The 17,985-nt window shown below is 45.9% G+C and overlaps 1 protein-coding gene across 3 annotated transcripts in view; it reads right to left on the reverse strand.

The window, feature by feature from the left end:
* The window catches only part of LOC8043066 (twisted gastrulation protein homolog 1), a 46,430-nt gene that overhangs the window by 9,894 nt on the left and 18,551 nt on the right, over positions 1 to 17,985 (reverse strand). For all 3 annotated transcript variants that reach the window (XM_029988359.4, XM_029988355.4, XM_042287524.1), the window contains one exon: positions 2,739 to 2,952. In XM_029988359.4, the coding sequence (XP_029844219.1) occupies positions 2,739 to 2,946 (208 nt within the window). In that variant the 5' untranslated portion in view covers positions 2,947 to 2,952. The remainder of the gene's footprint in view (positions 1 to 2,738; positions 2,953 to 17,985) is intronic.

Consider the following 17,985-nt stretch of genomic DNA (forward strand, 5'->3'; position numbering starts at 1 on the left):
ACCGTGATAAGGGGTCTGATCTGCAAACCTGATTATATGAAGTTATGCAAATTGTGTTATCACCTGCTTGGCTTGTTTCCCTAGCCCAGTGAGTGGTTGAGGCCACTTAGGCTTTCCGATTTGAATGAAACGATTTTTTCCGTTTTCTCTCGTTTCTTTTCCTACTTGGAATCTCGACGGCTGGCATATCGGGACCCTCGACAGAGTCCTGCAGTTACTATACAGATAACATCTTCCTTGGCCAAATGGTTCTAAAACTGGGGCACCCTGAAGAATAGGATGAGCCTTATCGAATGTTGGTTGCAGGAAGTGCGGTCCTTCGGTTTTGTTTTTAACATATTGATGAAAGCTTTCATGCACTATAGCGTGATACTCACGCTATGAGCTATCCAGCAGCCCGTGCATCACAAAGTGGCTCTAAAAACTTCAAGAAAGATGTGCCAAACTCTGCTCTAAAAAATGATGAGAGTCGCATCGCAGAGTACACAGTTTAAAAGCATCCAAAAATCAAACAATGCAAAAAAAAACAAAAAAACTAGCAACAATCAGCAACACTTTTGTGAGAGGGTGGAAGATGGCACGTCAAACTAAAATAACTTATTGAAACAATGCAGGTTTTCATGCTTTTGCGAAACTCCTAAACTGAGCCAATGGAAAGTTGTAGGAGGTCTGTATTGAATTTTATTGATATCTTCTCACAACCTGCACAATGAATGAATAAAGAGTCACCTCTAACCTCCTTCAAAAAGTGGCTTTGAACAAGTGCTACTATTTGTCCTAGAATGTCAACAAGTTTGGGGTTTATCACAGCTGCAGCAGCTTTTAATGCCACCCTTTGAAAGGCAAAAAAATACCTTCGACTGGCAAGATGTTTTATATTTGTATCACAGGAACAACCATAATACTGAATTTTTTTTTTTTTATAAATTTTGGTCTATCTTGGTGTATGCATATAACTGAACAACGTTTAAATATTAGCAGCTCACCCTACCATTGCTAAGGCAGTCTCAGGTGCATGTGATTCAGGTGAATGATATGTTACGCTTGGAGATTAGAATAATAATAGTAATCTTTATTCAGCCTAAAAGGCTGCGACACCACAGAAAGGCCATTGGCCCATACCTGAGGCCTGCAGTGCCGCATTACTACAGACAAAACAAAACAAAGGAAGATTTTCATATGAAACACACACACACATAACACATGTACGCTCGCACACACACTCACGGGGGAGGGAAGAGAAATGGAGGGTAAATCGTTGGAGGTGGCTTGATCCTATGAATAAAATCACACTTGTTGCTGTCTTGTATCAGATGCTACAATCCAAGCCTCAGCGGCTTTACTGAAAGTGCCGTTTTACGGATCCAAATTAATGGGTTTGAATCCTAGCTAAGGTGTCTGCAATCCGATATAGTGCAAACGCTGCTCATGATGCAGTGTAAGTGCCACGTCACAGATTTTGGTTGCGATTAAATATGTCCCTAAATTATTCGTCAGTCCTTTGCTGCGGTAAGCGTATCAGCTTGCTTTTGTTGGTTTGGCATGTAAACCACCAGAATTTCATTCAAACTTTACAACCTTGCCCTCGCTCCTGGCGTTGTACTTCATTATTGCAAACTGTCATTGCATAAGAAATCAAAGATAAGCATATGTTTATTTTGCTACCACGCAGCTGCAGCGCAAGAGCAGATAAAGTTTTACGCAGAAAATCCCACATTTTGCTGAAGGATCTGCAGAAACAAACAATGGTGAACAATAATCTGAACACTTGCTCCCAGCACCATATCGCCCCATCCATAGTATGTAGTATGTAATGTCCGGATGCTTAGTAGACTTAAAAAAACTGAACCGGATACTCTGAAACTACAGTAGTCACTCATCTCTTAAAAAAGATCGATAAATATTGTCCTCATTTAAAATTGTAAAAAAAAAAAAAAAAAAATGGACGCATCTCCACGTGGTGAATGATGTTGATTGGGGCGAAGCTCTGGTGGTGCTGATGATACTGATTTTATTGTTCATATGTGGTGCTGATTTTTTTTCTTTATTGCTAATAGGTAGTACTGAGTTCCCGGTTGCGTTTCGACTTCATTATTACTGCTTTATGGTCGGTGAAATGCAGAGCCAGTGGTGGTTCTAGCGGATCAGCTTGGATCCGCTAGAAGCCGTGGGAACGCATCTCCAACGCTTAAGTCAACGGTACATGTCAGAAAGAGAATGTGTGGTATGGATTTGACCGCAGCGCCCTCTCATCTATAAACGTTGAGCCAATGCATGCAAAGTTTAACGCGATTATATACGCATTTGACCGCAGCGCCCTCTCCTGTATAGACGTTGAGCGGCTACATGCAACGTACGGACGCCGGACAAGGCTGGACCCTAAGGAGCTTCGCCCCTAAAAGAAAAAAGAGGTGTGTATGTTTATACAGCCTAAAACTTAGTCTGCCTCAACGGGCGACTGTCTCTCAGCTGTAGTAGATGAGCAATTTAGCCAGTGCAGTAGAACCGCTAGCCTGAAGTCTTTAACGTGCACCACTTAGTAGTGATACACAACCGCACACCGGTACGATGCTCAACGATCGAAACGGGCAGGGGTGCGAGCCTTCGCTCCATGTGCTCCGAGCTGGTGTGCGCTAGACCACTCGGCCACCGATCACCCCCTCCCCCCACCTTTTCTTTTTTTAGATTGTAGAGCACCAGTAGTGTGTGTCTCACTAGGAAGAGCATGTGTCACTCACCTACACAGGAGCAGCACTCGGTGTAAAGGTAGTCAAGGCAGTAGAAGCAGTCTCGGCTGCAGGTGACATTGAGCTTGTCGCACTTGCACGACTGGGTGAGCATGCACTTGCTCACTATGGATGCACAGATGGCTTCGTTGCAGGCCAGGGTCAGCCCCAAGGCACATGCTGCAGCCACCAACAGGGGCAACAGGGCCCGCTGCATCATTTTGCACTGCAGGAAAAAGCCCCTCGTGAGTGTGCACCTTCCGCGAAAACTGAACGAAAAAAGACATCGAGTTGTGCTAGTTTGCTGGCACATGGTGACAATGAAGCGTGCAAAATACAAACAGATGAATCGAACTGGACAGAGAGAGTGGTATAAAGATAGGCTAGACTGTAATACATAATGACAAATGAATGCAAGAATGGCAGAACAGGGGCCAAACTCAGCCCAAAGTGGTAAACTGCTGAAAATGTGCTAAAAGGCAAGCTACTGTGCCTTGTAATGTTCACTTCTCTGTGTAATACCTTTCTGCGTCATTTTATCATTCAGCTGGGCAGATAAGGTCAAGGTCGGAGCTACCTACTGCATCTGGGTGCTATTTGTTTTGCTCAATCTGAGAGCAAATATTGAAAACAGTTAATTGTTTTGACATATATCCTTTTTAAAATGAGCCATTTAACCCAATTAGGTGCTAAAAGAATACACAATGAATTATATACTGTTCTTTCCAGAGTATTGCAAAACTTCCCATCAGAAATGTGGATATATTTTCCACACAGTGCTGTTGTATTTTTATACATTTTGTAGCAAAGCTTTTCCGTATAATAGATAAATTGGTTTGCTTAGTCGAAACTGCCTCGTAATGTAATTATTCTACTACGGCAAGTCGTATTTATTGAATCGACAACACTGAGTTTCATACACCCTGCCTTATTTAGAAAACTACAAATTCCTTTAAGCGTGCTCAAGTGTTGCGTTCTCTACCAGCTTCTCTACCGGTTTAATTTGTATTCCACCTACCACCTTCAAAGTTAGAAAATCGTTTGAAGTATTCATAAACAATACAACCCTGGCAGCATATTTACGTGTCCACGCTCGCAGTGTGTGTTCATTTTGTAACTCCTGTGGGCATTGTTATCGTGTGAGCTCTAAGAGTGCATAATGTACAAATTCGCATAAGATTCTAGACTGGTATGCAAAAACAAAAGTTCAACTGGGAGCTTGCTACTCGCTTTCCTTCCTCCTTTCCGTTGTGGCGTGAAGCATTTGAAATATGCGAGATTCCGACGCCGCGTAGAACGAGCGCACTCGCACGACGCCTTTACGTGCAGCAGAAAATACTACCCGCTAAATATTAGGCACAAAAATATCCCCGGTCACGTCATAAACCATATCCCTGCTGTGTTTCATATAAGCATCAAACAAATCCGTTTCGTGTATAGGACGCATGTTGGTTTTTCCTTTTTTTTCTCTCTCTCCCCTTCTTTCTTTAATGCGTCTTTTTGCGCGGAAAAGAAAGTGTGCGTCAATTTCTATTATTATTTGTTTGCCTCCAAGCAAAAATGTAAACAACGACATCCAATCAGCTCCTGCCATCGCTACTTGCGGCGCGAACTGCACGAGCGCCTGGATAACATCACTTCTACGACAGACCAAGCTTCTGCAACGATTCATGTCCCACACGAGTTCGAGCACCGTGCACCTGGCGGTTCGCTCAACCTGAACCCCTGAACCGATGCCACAAGCTAAAATCGCGAGGGAGTGGTGGCGCGAACCTGCTAGGTTATCGGCGCGTGTCTCGCGGAGCCAAGGGCCGCGTGCTTGACGCGTGGCTCGAAAGCGAACGAGACAAAAACAAAATAGAACTACGCACGAGCATTGTCTTTACTGTCTGGAGGTGACCACGTTCTCTACATCTCTATCAAGCACTGGCAGCATGTGTCACAGAGGCAGCAGCACCGCTGACGACGCGGCTCATGGCCGAATGGTCTTGTCGCATCCGGCGCTTCCAGGACTGTCAACTCGCGAGGCTCCTGCGAAGACCCGCGTCTCCGGGGCTTGGGAACGGCAGAAAACGTTGTCCGCCAACGATACCGCTGCTGCACCGTGTATTTTGACGCTGGAGGCGCTCGCGAGTGCATGCGAGTGCACGCGCGTCCAGCTCGGATGGCCGGGAAGACGCCGAAGACGCGCCCGCGGCCCGGAGCACGCGCCTGGGGCTCGCCACTGCTCACCTGGGGTGCTCCGGTCGTAGCTACTCGGCCGGCGGCGAGTCCTGGTCGCGTCGGGGCCTAGCGCGGTGCGTGGTCATGGTGTCGGGCCAGTGGCGCGGCCCGAGCAAGACGGCGGCTATCAAAGCGACGCAACCCGAGAGAGGCCGCTGGGGCCCGGGCGGCCGCGATGGCGCAAAATGGAAAGTCGAGCCCCTGAGCAGCAGCAACGGCGGCGTCCACTTGGCGTTGTGGCGGACGGAGCCAAGTGGGCCGCGGCCAGGCAGGCCGCGATGCAGCAGGCGACGTGCTTGCGGCAGCGCGTGTGTTTTAGAGAACGGGGGAGGGGATTCCAAGTCCGACAGCGACTCCCCCTTTTGTGCGGACGAGTCCAAGCGAGAAGGCCCGAGGCAGTGCAGGTGCAGGATTCCTGCGCTCCCGCCCCTTGAGCCCCCTTCTTCCAAAAGCCCCTCTTTCCTGGCTCTTTTTGCTTCTGCGGCGGCACTTTTTTGCACTGAGTACAAGTGCTTCCTCCCAGGGTGGTCGTTCCCAATGTCCCCAGAGAGCCAACTACACTGACCCAGGAATGCGCCAAAAAAGCCACAAAAGCAAAGCGGCACAAGTGTTGATTTCAAGGCGAATGTGAGTGACGAGGGGGTGGGGGAGGACGTGCGGGGCCGCCAGCCAAGGCTCTTTGCGCGCCTTTATCTCGGCCTTCCACGGACTGCTCTTCCCATCATCGCCGCTGGCGTGCCGGCTCGCGCTCCACACCGGTTCCCGCATTCCGCCGGGCTCCTCCGGACGAAAAGCGCCCACCCCCTCACAACCAGTTGAATTGCGCCACATCGCGGCCAAGCGCCCCACTGCCGGCCGCTGCCCTTCTCGGGTCCGCGACGCGCTGCTCGGACCGGGTCTTGGGCGAGCGCCGCGGGATGCCCTCGTTTCGCCTCTTCATCCTCCGCTCTCTCGGGGCTCTCAAGGCCTTTCCCCGGTTGCCCGACGCCCAACAAGACCCCCTGCCCTAGCCGTGCGCTACACTGGTCCCCGACTGGTTCGCCAGACATATCAGCCGCGTCTAGACACTCTAGAAGCCCCGTAATTCGATCCCCCGCTTACTCTCACTCGCAGACATCCGGACGATTAGATAGCGCGCTCTTTTTTTCTTCGCCCTCCTTGACGGCCTGCGCGTTTGGTCACCGTCAAGTGGAACACATTCAGTTGGTACGTCCTTCACGCTTTCGCGCAAACAGGCTGCATTGTTGATCGCTATCGGACGCCTCCGAGGGCCCGAGTATCTCTGGGCGCTCTGTTTGACAACCTGTCTCAAAGCCGGAAGCCGCCTTCCTCCTGGCACTCGCCCGTCCGGCCGTGTACTCTGACCGCCCCGCGGAGGGCGTGTTTTGAACCCGATAACTGGTTGGGGGCTCCTTCTTCGGGCCGCCGAGGAAGCCCGAGCTCTCGTGGCGAGCCGCCGCAGTGCACGTTGCACAACCACTACCGGCTTCGCTCTGTTCCCTGACCGACCATTCCTTGGTCTTTGCACCCTGCCAGGGTGAACAACCCGGCTGCGCTGTGCACCTTTGCCCGCGTGGTTCGTCACAGGCACTTGAACTGCTTGAACAAAATCATTCTCGTAGCACGGGGCGGACATTTCTGTCTGTGGATCCTCTGCTATGCATATTGTTTTGTATTCCCTCCTAATCACCGTGACGGAGCGGATTGCCAAGGCAGATCAGACCTTCTTTCTCGCTGCTTTTTGTTTTTAACAACGCGCCTCCACACGCATGCTGGCGAAGTGCTCTTCGGAAGTCCTTGGACAATGCGGTGCACGTATGAAGCTGCGCAGTAGCAACCACCGTGCCGTTCGGAACATGCACTGCTTCCGTCGTCGACTGAAGCTACGTGCCATTTGCAAGTGCCTCACGCGGGATGGATCCGCCACGTGTCGTCTGGTTTTTTGACGTCCACTCCACCAATGATGGTAATGACTTCTTGGAGGTTACTTTTTTTTTCTTTATTATTAAAGTGCTTTCTCTGGCCTGGGGTCACGTGTTGCCCGTTTCATTATCGGTGTCCAGAGTACATAGTTGCAGAAACATTGTGCACAACGACGGTAATCAGATTCACAAATTTGAATCCACTGGTGAAGAAAAAAAAAAGGTCTTGCTTTGTATGTTTATGCAACCTTGATGTTGGTACGCCTCAACGGGTGACCGGCCTCTTAGCTGTAGATGAGAAATTAAGCCAGTGCAGTACAACCGCTAACCTGTTTTTTTTTAACGTGCATCGCGCAGTAGTGATTACACGAACGCGTGCCGGTACGAAACCCAGTCAGATCGAAACGGGCGGGGGCGGTGCGGATCGAACCCAGGAAGTTCCCAGCGCCAGCTTTCGCTCCACGCACTGGTGGAACGCTGAAACAACCATTTTATATGACTCACACGCAAGACCTTTTTTCGCGCATTGTCGCCGTAAGGTGAGTGTCATGATTTTCATTGAAGAAAACCAGTGACCCCCCGCCCCTTGTCTCTCTCTCTCTCTCTTTCTTTGTTTTGGGGGGGGGGGGGGGGCAAGGTTTTTTTAGTGTGTGTTTGTGTTTTTTTTTTTTTTATACAGAAAAAAATAATTGTTCAACTTCTTCGAGAGGGAGTATTCAGTGCGTCTCAACAAATTTGTTGCGGTGCATTTTTTTTTTTTTTTTGCTGCATGGATGAGTTGTATGTAGAGTATACGGTCCCGCCCCACTAACGCAAAATACGGAACAGGTAATTAAGAGCAATGAGCCTGTAAAAGTGATACTGTTGATACTATCGTGCACTGCGAGATAGTAATTTCAATCTTCATCTCTCTCTTCCACCCGTGAATGGGCTTCAACGGTTCCATTTCAATTTGCTGGAGTCACTGACGTACCAACTTGTTTTTGAGTGAGGGGGGTAAACGAGACCCCCCCCTCCCGGGTCGGGGGCGGTGCCCTTGGTATCCCTCGGGCGCCGCCGGCCTGTGTTCGCCGCGCCCAGCGGCGGCTGTTTCAGGGGGGGGGGGGGGGGGGGGGGGGGCAAAACACATGCCTTGCCCCCCCCCCCCCCACTCTGAGAACTGGGGGTGGGGGGGGGGGGAAGGCAAGCGCCCCCCCCCCCCCCCCCCCCAAGTTGGTACGCCCATGGCTGGAGTCTCAATTTGGCTGCATTCTCAGTTCAACTGGAAGATTCAAGTGAAAAATCCAGTTCGTCCTAGAATTTGCTTTCAGACTGGACTCACCTCCAGTTCGAAAATTACACAATTGTATTTGAAAAAAGAATATTTTTTGCACCATAAACTGCAATGATCTGAACATTAGAGTTCTTACGGCGGGAGTTCTCAGCTGTTCATTTGCGTATCGCATCATAAACCTGCGAAGCACTTAAGTTAACCTCAGTCATTACTTCCATCTTGCGCACTTGTACGATGCCTCCGCTGTAACTTTTAAGGCGGAAGCCTTACTTGTCTCATTCCGCGAAAAAGCGGCGGCGTTGTGCATGAAACTTGGTCACACCAATACGTCATCAAGCGCGCGCCTCAGAAATAAAACACAAAGAAAAGCAGAGCAACGCGGAGCGTGATGTCAGCGCCAGAGCGACGTGTCAAAAAGGAAGACGTGGCGCGCTGCTTGGAGGAATCAGAGTTATTGGAATGTACGCTAGGGGTTCAACTGGTGCTAGTGTCTATGCGACTTCCGGGAGGCAAATTGAAGCAGACAGCAACCAGTCTAGTTTTGCGGTACTCCTGTGCATTCCTATGGGAAAACGCGCGTGCATTTTGTCTCTTCGCCGGAAAATAACACGGAACACTTTGGTTATTTGGGTCGTACCGAATAGTATGTGCCTTTATTAACATTGTAAAAAAAAAGTTTAACTTCGCTATATTTTAGGCCCAAACCTATGCTCCATAGCAGGTGTGTAAAAACGAGCGATGATTCCAAGAAAAATAACAATCAAAAGGAATATGGTGTGTGTTCAAGGCTTGCCAGCATTCCGGTGACGCTTATATATTGCTAATATGCCAGTATTGTCACTATATGATAATGACCCTGTCTTGAATCTTTACGAGTGGTTAAAAACATTCAAAACGTAAAGAATAAAGTACGGGTATGAAAGGCGTCTTGTTTTTTTAATATTTTCTATGCCGGGAAGCCTTTATAGGGCACTTGTTATCAAAGATTTTGAGCGTGCAGGTGATGTTTCGAACGTAGAACAAGCGTATTCGCACAGAGCAGAATTAATAAAGCAGTACTTATTGAAAATCGGGCTAAATTGCGTGGCCTTCAATTTATTTTGATCGTACATGCACAGGGAGTTCCAGTGTTACTCCGTAGTTCGATCTTGCCGTCTTTCTTTGTTCGTTTGGCACGTATAACCCCCGTGTTGAAAAGCGCCGACCTCGTGTTCGAGCTAATATTGTCCGACAGCGCACATAAATACATGTACGAAGCCGTTTTAGCAGCGTTTTTAATGCAATCGATTTGAAATAAAAATGTCGTAACTGACCAATTAATTAGTCTGCCTGTCTGAGAAATGTTACAGGTTACTTAGTACGTACAAATTATTCGGGATATTTGCTCTTATAATCGAGCGCAAGGGGGAAATGCACTCACTTTTTCCCATAGAAATGCATTACCGGAAGTCAGTTTTCGACTGGTTGCTGACTGCTTCAATTTGCTGCAGCACACCAGCGCCAGTTGAACCTCTAGCGTACATTATGTTAACTCTGGTAAGAATGCGCTGCGTGTAGGAATGCTTTTGCATTCCTACACGTTAGCAGTCTTAAGTGTCTCTGCCGAATTTTAGTTGTATCTTTCTTTCCGTTGCCTGCTCTCCAGCTCAACAACTGAGCTACAAACTGTTTTGTTTTTATTATTATTATTTTTTTTTTTTTTTTTAATTTAGCGATGGAATGGATAGATGTTACATTCAAGTGAAAGTTTGGGATCTTGTCTTCCCCAGGCGCTCCTAACTTTTCAGTATAGTTCCCACCGGCGGCGATGCACTTTTGTTACCGGTGCACTACTCTCCGCATGCCGTCGTAGATGACTGAGGGCGGCTGTTGACGAGACTAACGCCGCGCTGGCGGAGCTGCACTTCCAAGATGCTTTGCTTCATTCTCCTCACAGCCCGAACCTCGCGCCATCAGACTTTTGGCTGTTTTCCAGGATAAAGGAACATCTGAAAGGTACACGGTTTGCATCCGACGACGAAGTTACCGATGCAGTGCGCCACTGCTGTCGTCAACAATTGCCCTCAGTCATCTACGACGGCATGTGGAGAGTAGTGCTCCGGTGGCGGAAGTGCATCGCCGCCGGTGGGGAAGGACTGTATTGAAGAGTTATGGACGCCTGGGAAAGGAGGAGATTCCAAACTTTCATGTGAATGTAGCATCTCCCAATTCCATCACTAAAAAAAAAAAAAAAAAAAAAAAAATTACCGCCTAGGAAGCGATACTTATTGATCACCCTCGTGTTTGCTCCTTTGTGTCACCTGACAGGCTATAGCAGATTTTGAGAGGTTTCTGATTTCGGTATTCGCCGCGAAAGCACGGATAGAAGAATCAGCGAAAAAGACACCTAGACGTTGGATCGGCCGTTCCACGCTCTTGTAAACGTTCTGCGAAGCTGATAGGAATGAAGGCACCGATCATGGCTGTATAATTCTGCCTTCCCGAGGAGACGCGGCCAGACAAGCTCAGGAAATCAAACGTGAATCGCGCGGTAGACACCAGTAAACGCCGAGTTCTCGGTGAAATAAACGCGTCGATTCGCGTCAAAAATGAACGCCGAAAACCGGACTACCGTATACGTTTCAGCGCGGATAAAGAAGAGCCTGAGAATTTATAGCGCTTTCTGTGAAGAGAATCGGAATTCGCCAGGCAGGGTACTTTGGAGTGAGCGCCGAGCCAGCCGGACAGCAGAGACCGCGCGCGGTGGCGGTCGTATCGGTGACCACGTGTTCCGTCCGGCCAGTTTGTATTGACCTCGACAGAGCATGAAAGCAGGTTGAACGGGAATAGCGAGCGTAGTTTAAGATTGGACGGAATTTCGAATGTTCGCTCAGCGCGGCACATTCCTCCTTGATAGATTCTTTTTCTTCATATTCTTATCGCACATGCCTCGTTTTGTCAACACTCGCCGCTTCATAAACAATGGCGTCGAACGTTGACGCACAGTTTGCGGACGATCGCGACTACGTTTCGTTTAATATTATATTGTGGGGAAAAAAGAAAAAGAAGGTTGAACCGAGGTTTGTTAAAAAAAAAAAAACTTGATCGACTAATGCCTGACGATCGGCCACGATTGCCTCCGCATGTAGAGTAGATATTTCATCAAACTCCCTCCAATGGCCTAGCAAAAAAAAAAAAAAAAAAAAAAAAAAACGTTCGGGGGGGGGGGGGGGGGGGGGGGGGGGAGGGGAGGGGGGGCTTATGGGTTTTATTTTTTTTTTTTTTTTTCGAAAAGAACTTCCGGTTACGCCACTGGCTCTTAGCCACCATTTTTCTATTGCTTTTGTATATTGCAGTGAAATGTGACCGGGCTCGGAGCTTGATAAAATGTCGATTACACCGTCAGCACGATGTCAACAGCGTGAAACAATGACCCTTTCAGGATAGTCGCGCGTTATATTAGCGAGGTGGGATTGCGTTAATTATTGTTTTAATATGACCGTAAGATTTAGCTGTATGCAAACTACCTTGTAAAACCAATTGTGAGAAATCGGTGCGGCAACATTGTCCTTAAGTTTCCGTCGATTAAAAGTTCTCAAGGTAAGATTAATAAAGCGCTCCGATCTATTTTTTTTATAGTCACTACTGCGATATTGAAGACAGCACTGCAGACTGTATGTTTGTTGGCTTCACTGTTTTATCTTTCTGGTCGATATCCTCGTCGATAGTGTACTTCCGTAACAGATGGCAACGCTGAGCAGGTTGCAATCTTTTGACAATGCCATCTTTACTAAATTGTATCCGCCCTTTCAAACACGTCCTCTCGCTTTAGTCCGGCCAGCGCTCCGAAATACCGGGGACTTTCATATTCGGATTAGGTGAACCAGCTAATTAACCATATAAAAACACAACAAAAGAAGAAAAAAAAAAAAAAAAAAAAAGAAGAAGAAGAAAATCGACTCTTATCGTGAAATAAGCTGAAAATTGCAATCGAGCGTGTACTGACGTGACGATCGTGCAGTGCCTCGTCCCAGGCGGCACAGCTCCCGCGGGCATCGTATCCATGAGGGGCACGTGGATAGTGGCGCGCACACGTTCGCGTCAAGACGACGACGCAGGCCGGAAATGCGCGCTATCGGCGTGCCGCAGCAGCGTCGTCTGCGTGCCTCGTCTCGACACTGCGGTTTCGTGTTCCTGCGGAACACTAAAATAGACCCTTTCCAAAAATTGTGAAATGATGTATAGATTAAGCGCAGCCGCCATTAGTCGGTCTCGTCGCTTTCGGCGTGAAGCCCGTGATTGGTTCCGAGTTCGGGGCGAGCACTGACGCAGCACTCCTGTGCACGTGGAATGCGCTTCGATCCGAGTATACTCCGAATGCTGACGAAGCGCTCGTGTCCAATGCGTGCTCATGGCGCAAGACCTACTAATGGCGGCCGCACATAATCTAGACTCCTTTCGAAAGACTGCCCTCTGTTGGCAGCTGTGGAATCTTTGCACAATGGCGGACTAAAACCGCAAAGTCGAGGCACAATTTATGCGTTTAATTAAATTAAAAGGCAACAAAAAAAAAAAAAAAGGAGGATGAGCGCAGTGACGTTGCACTTTCGACGCTGTTTGATTGGCTTGTCGGCTGCTAGCGTTGGCCGCGCTCGGACGTTCGCTATCTTAAGGAATGACTTTCACGTTCCACGATGTCAGTTGTTCCACCATTGTGAAGTGGTTCAGACCTTCTAATATTCGGCAGGTAGGGGCTGTCGCTCCGTCGTTCTTGTGTTTTTTTTTTTTTTTTTTCGTAGGGGGACTGTACTTTGTTTCATTTTAAGTCGATATACAGCCGAAACTACGAGCTGCCGGAGTCATTCAAGCAGGCCAAAAGCGTCAGGGCGTTCTTCAAATTTCTGCCCGTGCGCTATCGTACACAAGAGTAAAACAATCAAACGCAGTAAATGCGCCGTTACCTTTTAGTGTGTTTGACCGTGTTTGTACGTTCCAGCTAACTCTTTTACTAATGTTCAAATGAAGTACAGATCGTGGCCACTGTTGGCTGCACAATAGGGATACAAAACTATCGAAAATTTAACTATCGAGACTATCGATAGTCAGAAAAAAAAAAAAACTATCGATAGTCTTGATGGTACATTTTTCGAACGTCGAAAGCTATCGATAGTGGACTATCAATACTATACTATCGATAGTTTACTTTCGATAGTACTATAGATAAACTATGGCTAGTCAACTATCATAGTACTATCGATTGCTGGCTCTCGGTTGACTATCGAAACTATCGAAAGTCGACTTTCAGAAAGTTATCGAGTGTTACGAAAATGAAAGCCCAGTCCAAAAAATGAGATGACGACCGATATGTCCGGGCAGACGAGGCAGGACTCTGGGCAAAACATAGAGAAAGGAAACTGAACATAAAATTGCGTTCTCATAAAATAAATTTAGAGAGAAAACAGAAATCGCGTTGTGCTACTTTTTCTGTGCACATCATTTGTATATTCACCGGGTCCAAATATCAGGCTTTGGTACGCGCACACTTGTGGAAATGTGTATTTCCACATTCTCCACTTTATATATATATATATATATATATATATATATATATATATATATATATATATATATATATATATATATATATATAAAGTGGAGAATGTTTGCAGATGCTTCCGTTGATATATAGGCAAAAGTAAGGGCGCGGACACAGCAACCGTAGGGTGATAAAAATAAAATTCAAATTTAATGGCGAAAAAAGTCACACAAGAAAAAAAGGGGGTGAAGTGCCAGAAAAAGTTGTATTAGTTTACGGGAATAATGAAGGCTAGGCACAAGAACGTTAGCTACGCGGGAAACAAACTTGAAAAAGGACGGAATAAAAGTCAAAGTTAAACACAAGAACTTACAAAAAAAAAAAAATATATATATATATATATATATATATATATATATATATATATATATATATATATATATATATATATAGTTAGGAAATGTACTTGGCTGAAAATATCTGGCATCAGGGTTTTTTCACTAATCAGTGCAGATTATTGGGCGAGTTGGTACTGGGCATTCCATTCAAATGTTACGCGTTTGTTTCACGCTTTTGTTTCTTTTATTATTCAAATGTCACATATTAATTTCCTTATAGTCTTGAACACTGACAAGTGAAAATGAGCACTCTGCTGGGGATTATACTTTTTTTTTTTCTGCTGATGACCATTGAAAGCTAATTTCCGAAAATTGGTAACCAGCTGTTGACAAAAACTGTTAGGCTTGTTCACCCTGGTATGTTGTCACTTTTTGTTCGGTCCTCTTTTGGCACGTTTTGATAACGGTGGCTGGTAAATGATTTGCCGTTTGGTATAAAATACAACTTGAAAATATAGGACTCGCCACGTAATGAATAAAGAAATAATGTTTGGTCAATAAATGTTACAGCAATTTGCAAATTCAAAATATAGGACTTGCCACGTAATGAATAAAGAAATAATGTTTGGTCAATAAATGTTACAGCAATTCGCTTCTGGATGTTTCAAATTGAGCATTACCAGATAAAAAGCTTATCCAAGTCAACATGGTTAGTTAGACTATTATTATTTTTTTAATTCTTCAATCACATAGGTTTGGGAACATTAACGTTACTGGACCAAAATTCAAAAGATAAAAACGAAAGTTTGCCGTGATCCCAGTAACCATATTGTTAACAATAAAACGTTATATCAGGGAAAAAAAGATAAAAATCCCCAGGTGGCGGTTTTCATTCCAGGCCGAGGTGCCCGCAATCTGAGAGAGGCTTATTGCGGAGAAGGAGGCGTGTAACCGAGGTTACGGTTGCACGTCAAAAGATCCCCAGGTTGTCGAAATTAATTATCAGTCCTCCGCTGAGCGTGCCAGATGCCCGTCGTTGGTTTGGCACGTAAAACCCCCAAATTTGACCTTAAATTTGACTTTAGTGAGAAAACAAAATTGTAAATTCTGAAGGCAATATTGTTTCCTTTTTTGCTTGCAACCTCTTTGGTCGAAAGAAACGCCATACGTATCTTTTCATCCGGGTAAAGTCAACTTTCAACTTTATTGTTTCCCTCCAGTGGAGGGAAAGGAAAAAAAAAAAGCAGACAATTGTCGCTTGACATGGTTCTCCTCCCCACCAGCACTAAGAGAAATAGTATACATGGTAATGAATTTTACGACATCAACATACAACCATAAAATATTCCCCTGCACGAGGATGATCTTATTCAAACAAAGTTAAACACTAGAGAAAGAGACACCTGATACCCTTTCTGTTGAAACTTATAAACTATATTCCACATATCAGCATACTGTCTAATACAGTAGCGAAAACTGCAGCGTCTGGAAGCTGTAGCCTGTTCTTGATCGACGCGCTGACCAAATATAAACACAACGGCATGTAATATGCAGACACCCTTTGTTTCGTATTAGCGATGGAAGTTGATTCTGGCCTATAGACATCTGATATGTAAGAAGTTTATAATTGAAATGTTCTCTAACTGTCACTCTACCAACATTTTTGAATAATGGCAGTGTGTGAATACTGAATTCCGCATTGCACATAATTCCAAAGATTTTTTTTTCTTCAAAACATGTAAGCGGTGAATATTTGTTGCCGTTGTGTCTCCCCAAACAAGAAAGCTCGAATTATAGCACGAGTAAAACAGGGAGTTTTAAAGAAGTATAATGACTGAGATGGGTAATATAGGTCGACATTTATAAACAATGCCCATAACTTTTGAGAGTTTGCCCTCCATTCATTGCACTTCCGCATCCCCAGCTCACGTACTCGTTAAATAAAAAAAACCAAGAACCTTCACATTTGGCAAAAAATCAATATAGCGTCCTCCGAGAGAGACCACAAGAGTAAATGAACAAATTGTATTTCTAGAACGAAATAGTGCCGCCTTCGTCTCATCTGCATTAATTACTAAGGAGTTGGAAATCGTCCAAGCGTTTATCTTCTGTAGCAAACTATTCGCCGTACACACAACCTGATGAACAACTTCCCCCGAAAAGGACAAACTGGTCTAGTCTGCGTATATTATAAATTGTGCGCGGTCGTCTATATTTACTATATCATTTATGCATAAGTTAAAAAAGAAGGGGTTCAAGGATGCATCTTTGTGGCACCCCTGACGTCAGCTTCTTTAGCCAAGAGCGCTGCCTCGGTTACGACACACTGATGAGTATGACGATGTTTGAGAGAAATCTCGACCATCGTTGAGTCGAGAACTCGCACACCGTATGCATTTAATTTAAGAAGCAACGTTTTATGGTTTAGACGGTCGAAAGCTTTAGAGAGATCAATAAAGACTCCAAGGTAATATATTTTTGTCATGTTATTTAAGGTTAGCTCTTTTTGTTTTAATAGTGCGAGTTCCGTTGAATGTCCCTTTCTGAAACCCAACTGGCTGGATGTTACGGAATGTTTCTCACAAAAAGCATATAATCTGGTATGTATTATTTTCTCAAGCCCCTTTGGAAACAGCGGCAGAACCGAAAGGGACCTTTAATTTCCTCAATTATTTTTCTCCGTACTTGAAAATACCCAAAATATTTGCTTTTCGCTTCTTTTTGTACTTCTTTTTTTTATGAAAGTCGTTTGAATGTGCCAAACTAATGTGTGTGTGTGTGTGTCAGAAAAGGCGCAATTGATTTAATCACATGTTTCGGTGGTTTCATGACTCAAGGCCCTATGATGCAATGCATAGTTTACTTATCAGGTGAGACAAACGTATTTTCATTTTCCTGGTTGAATTCTGCATACAAAAACAAAGTGCAAACTCCGAAAAAGCAATATAAAAACAGCAGAAAAAGTATGACAACCTATATAAAAAAAAAAAAGTTATATTTCACTATATTTTTATTTACAGTTTTTCGATGTATGCAATCGGTAGTTTCTCGATTGCTGGTTGTCAATAGTTTCTAGAAAGAAGTTATACCGTTTTCTGATAGTCTTACAAAAGGTTTTAGATTGTCCCTTAATAATTATCAGGAAGTCCCTGATTGCAGTTGTGTTTTTCTTTGAGCTTCACATTTTCTAGATGGACTCTTAAGGTTCTTCGTCACCTAATAGAATACTATTTAAAGCTTTACGACGGTCGGCTATCGATAGTTTCACGATAGTCTACAATTGATAGCATACTATCGATAGTTTTGCGATAATCGGCTATCGATAGTTTTTGCATTATCGACAGTTAGATACACTTGGCTTTCACCATTGATAGTATCGATAGTGCAGTCGATAGCTTTGCACCACTACTGCACAATCCTTTGTGACCGCGCATTTGAACAGCCCGGTGCGGTGAACGTAGCACTTCTGCTCGAATTTCGCTCACGGCAGGGGAAAAAAAGGAGCGCAGTGAATACGTAGTAATCGGTTGTATCCCTGCGGTTGGGCCAGTGTCGAGCCAGGCAGTTGAGCGCCTGCTGTCATCGAGCCTCGGCAACATCGGGCGTAAACCGACCAGAAGCCGCGCAACGGGCATGGCGGGGCGACTTGTCGCAATCACTAGGCGCTGTACACGAACATCCGGGCCATTCCTTTGGGCGGCCTCTCCGGGAGGCCTTGAGTGATGGCAGCGTCTGGCGCGTGGAAGGTTCCTTCGCTTCTGTCAAACGCTTCAGCGAGCACGCGTCTGCGCCACGCTTCGAGACGGACAGCCAGTGGCCAGGCGCGCCTAAAGCCCCTCGCCGAGCCCTCGCCTGCCGCGCTACCGGAATGCTCGCCGCGTTTGTCTGGACAAGCAGGCAGGCACGGTCCCCGTCCGCGCTCCACGCGGCAAAATTACACCGACTGCATCGGAGGTTCTCAGACAGTCTGCAAACCCGGCTTGTCATT

This window comes from Ixodes scapularis, unplaced genomic scaffold, assembly GCF_016920785.2.
Source record: "Ixodes scapularis isolate PalLabHiFi unplaced genomic scaffold, ASM1692078v2 PGA_scaffold9__187_contigs__length_104089568, whole genome shotgun sequence".
Taxonomy (NCBI): Eukaryota; Metazoa; Arthropoda; class Arachnida; order Ixodida; family Ixodidae; genus Ixodes; species Ixodes scapularis.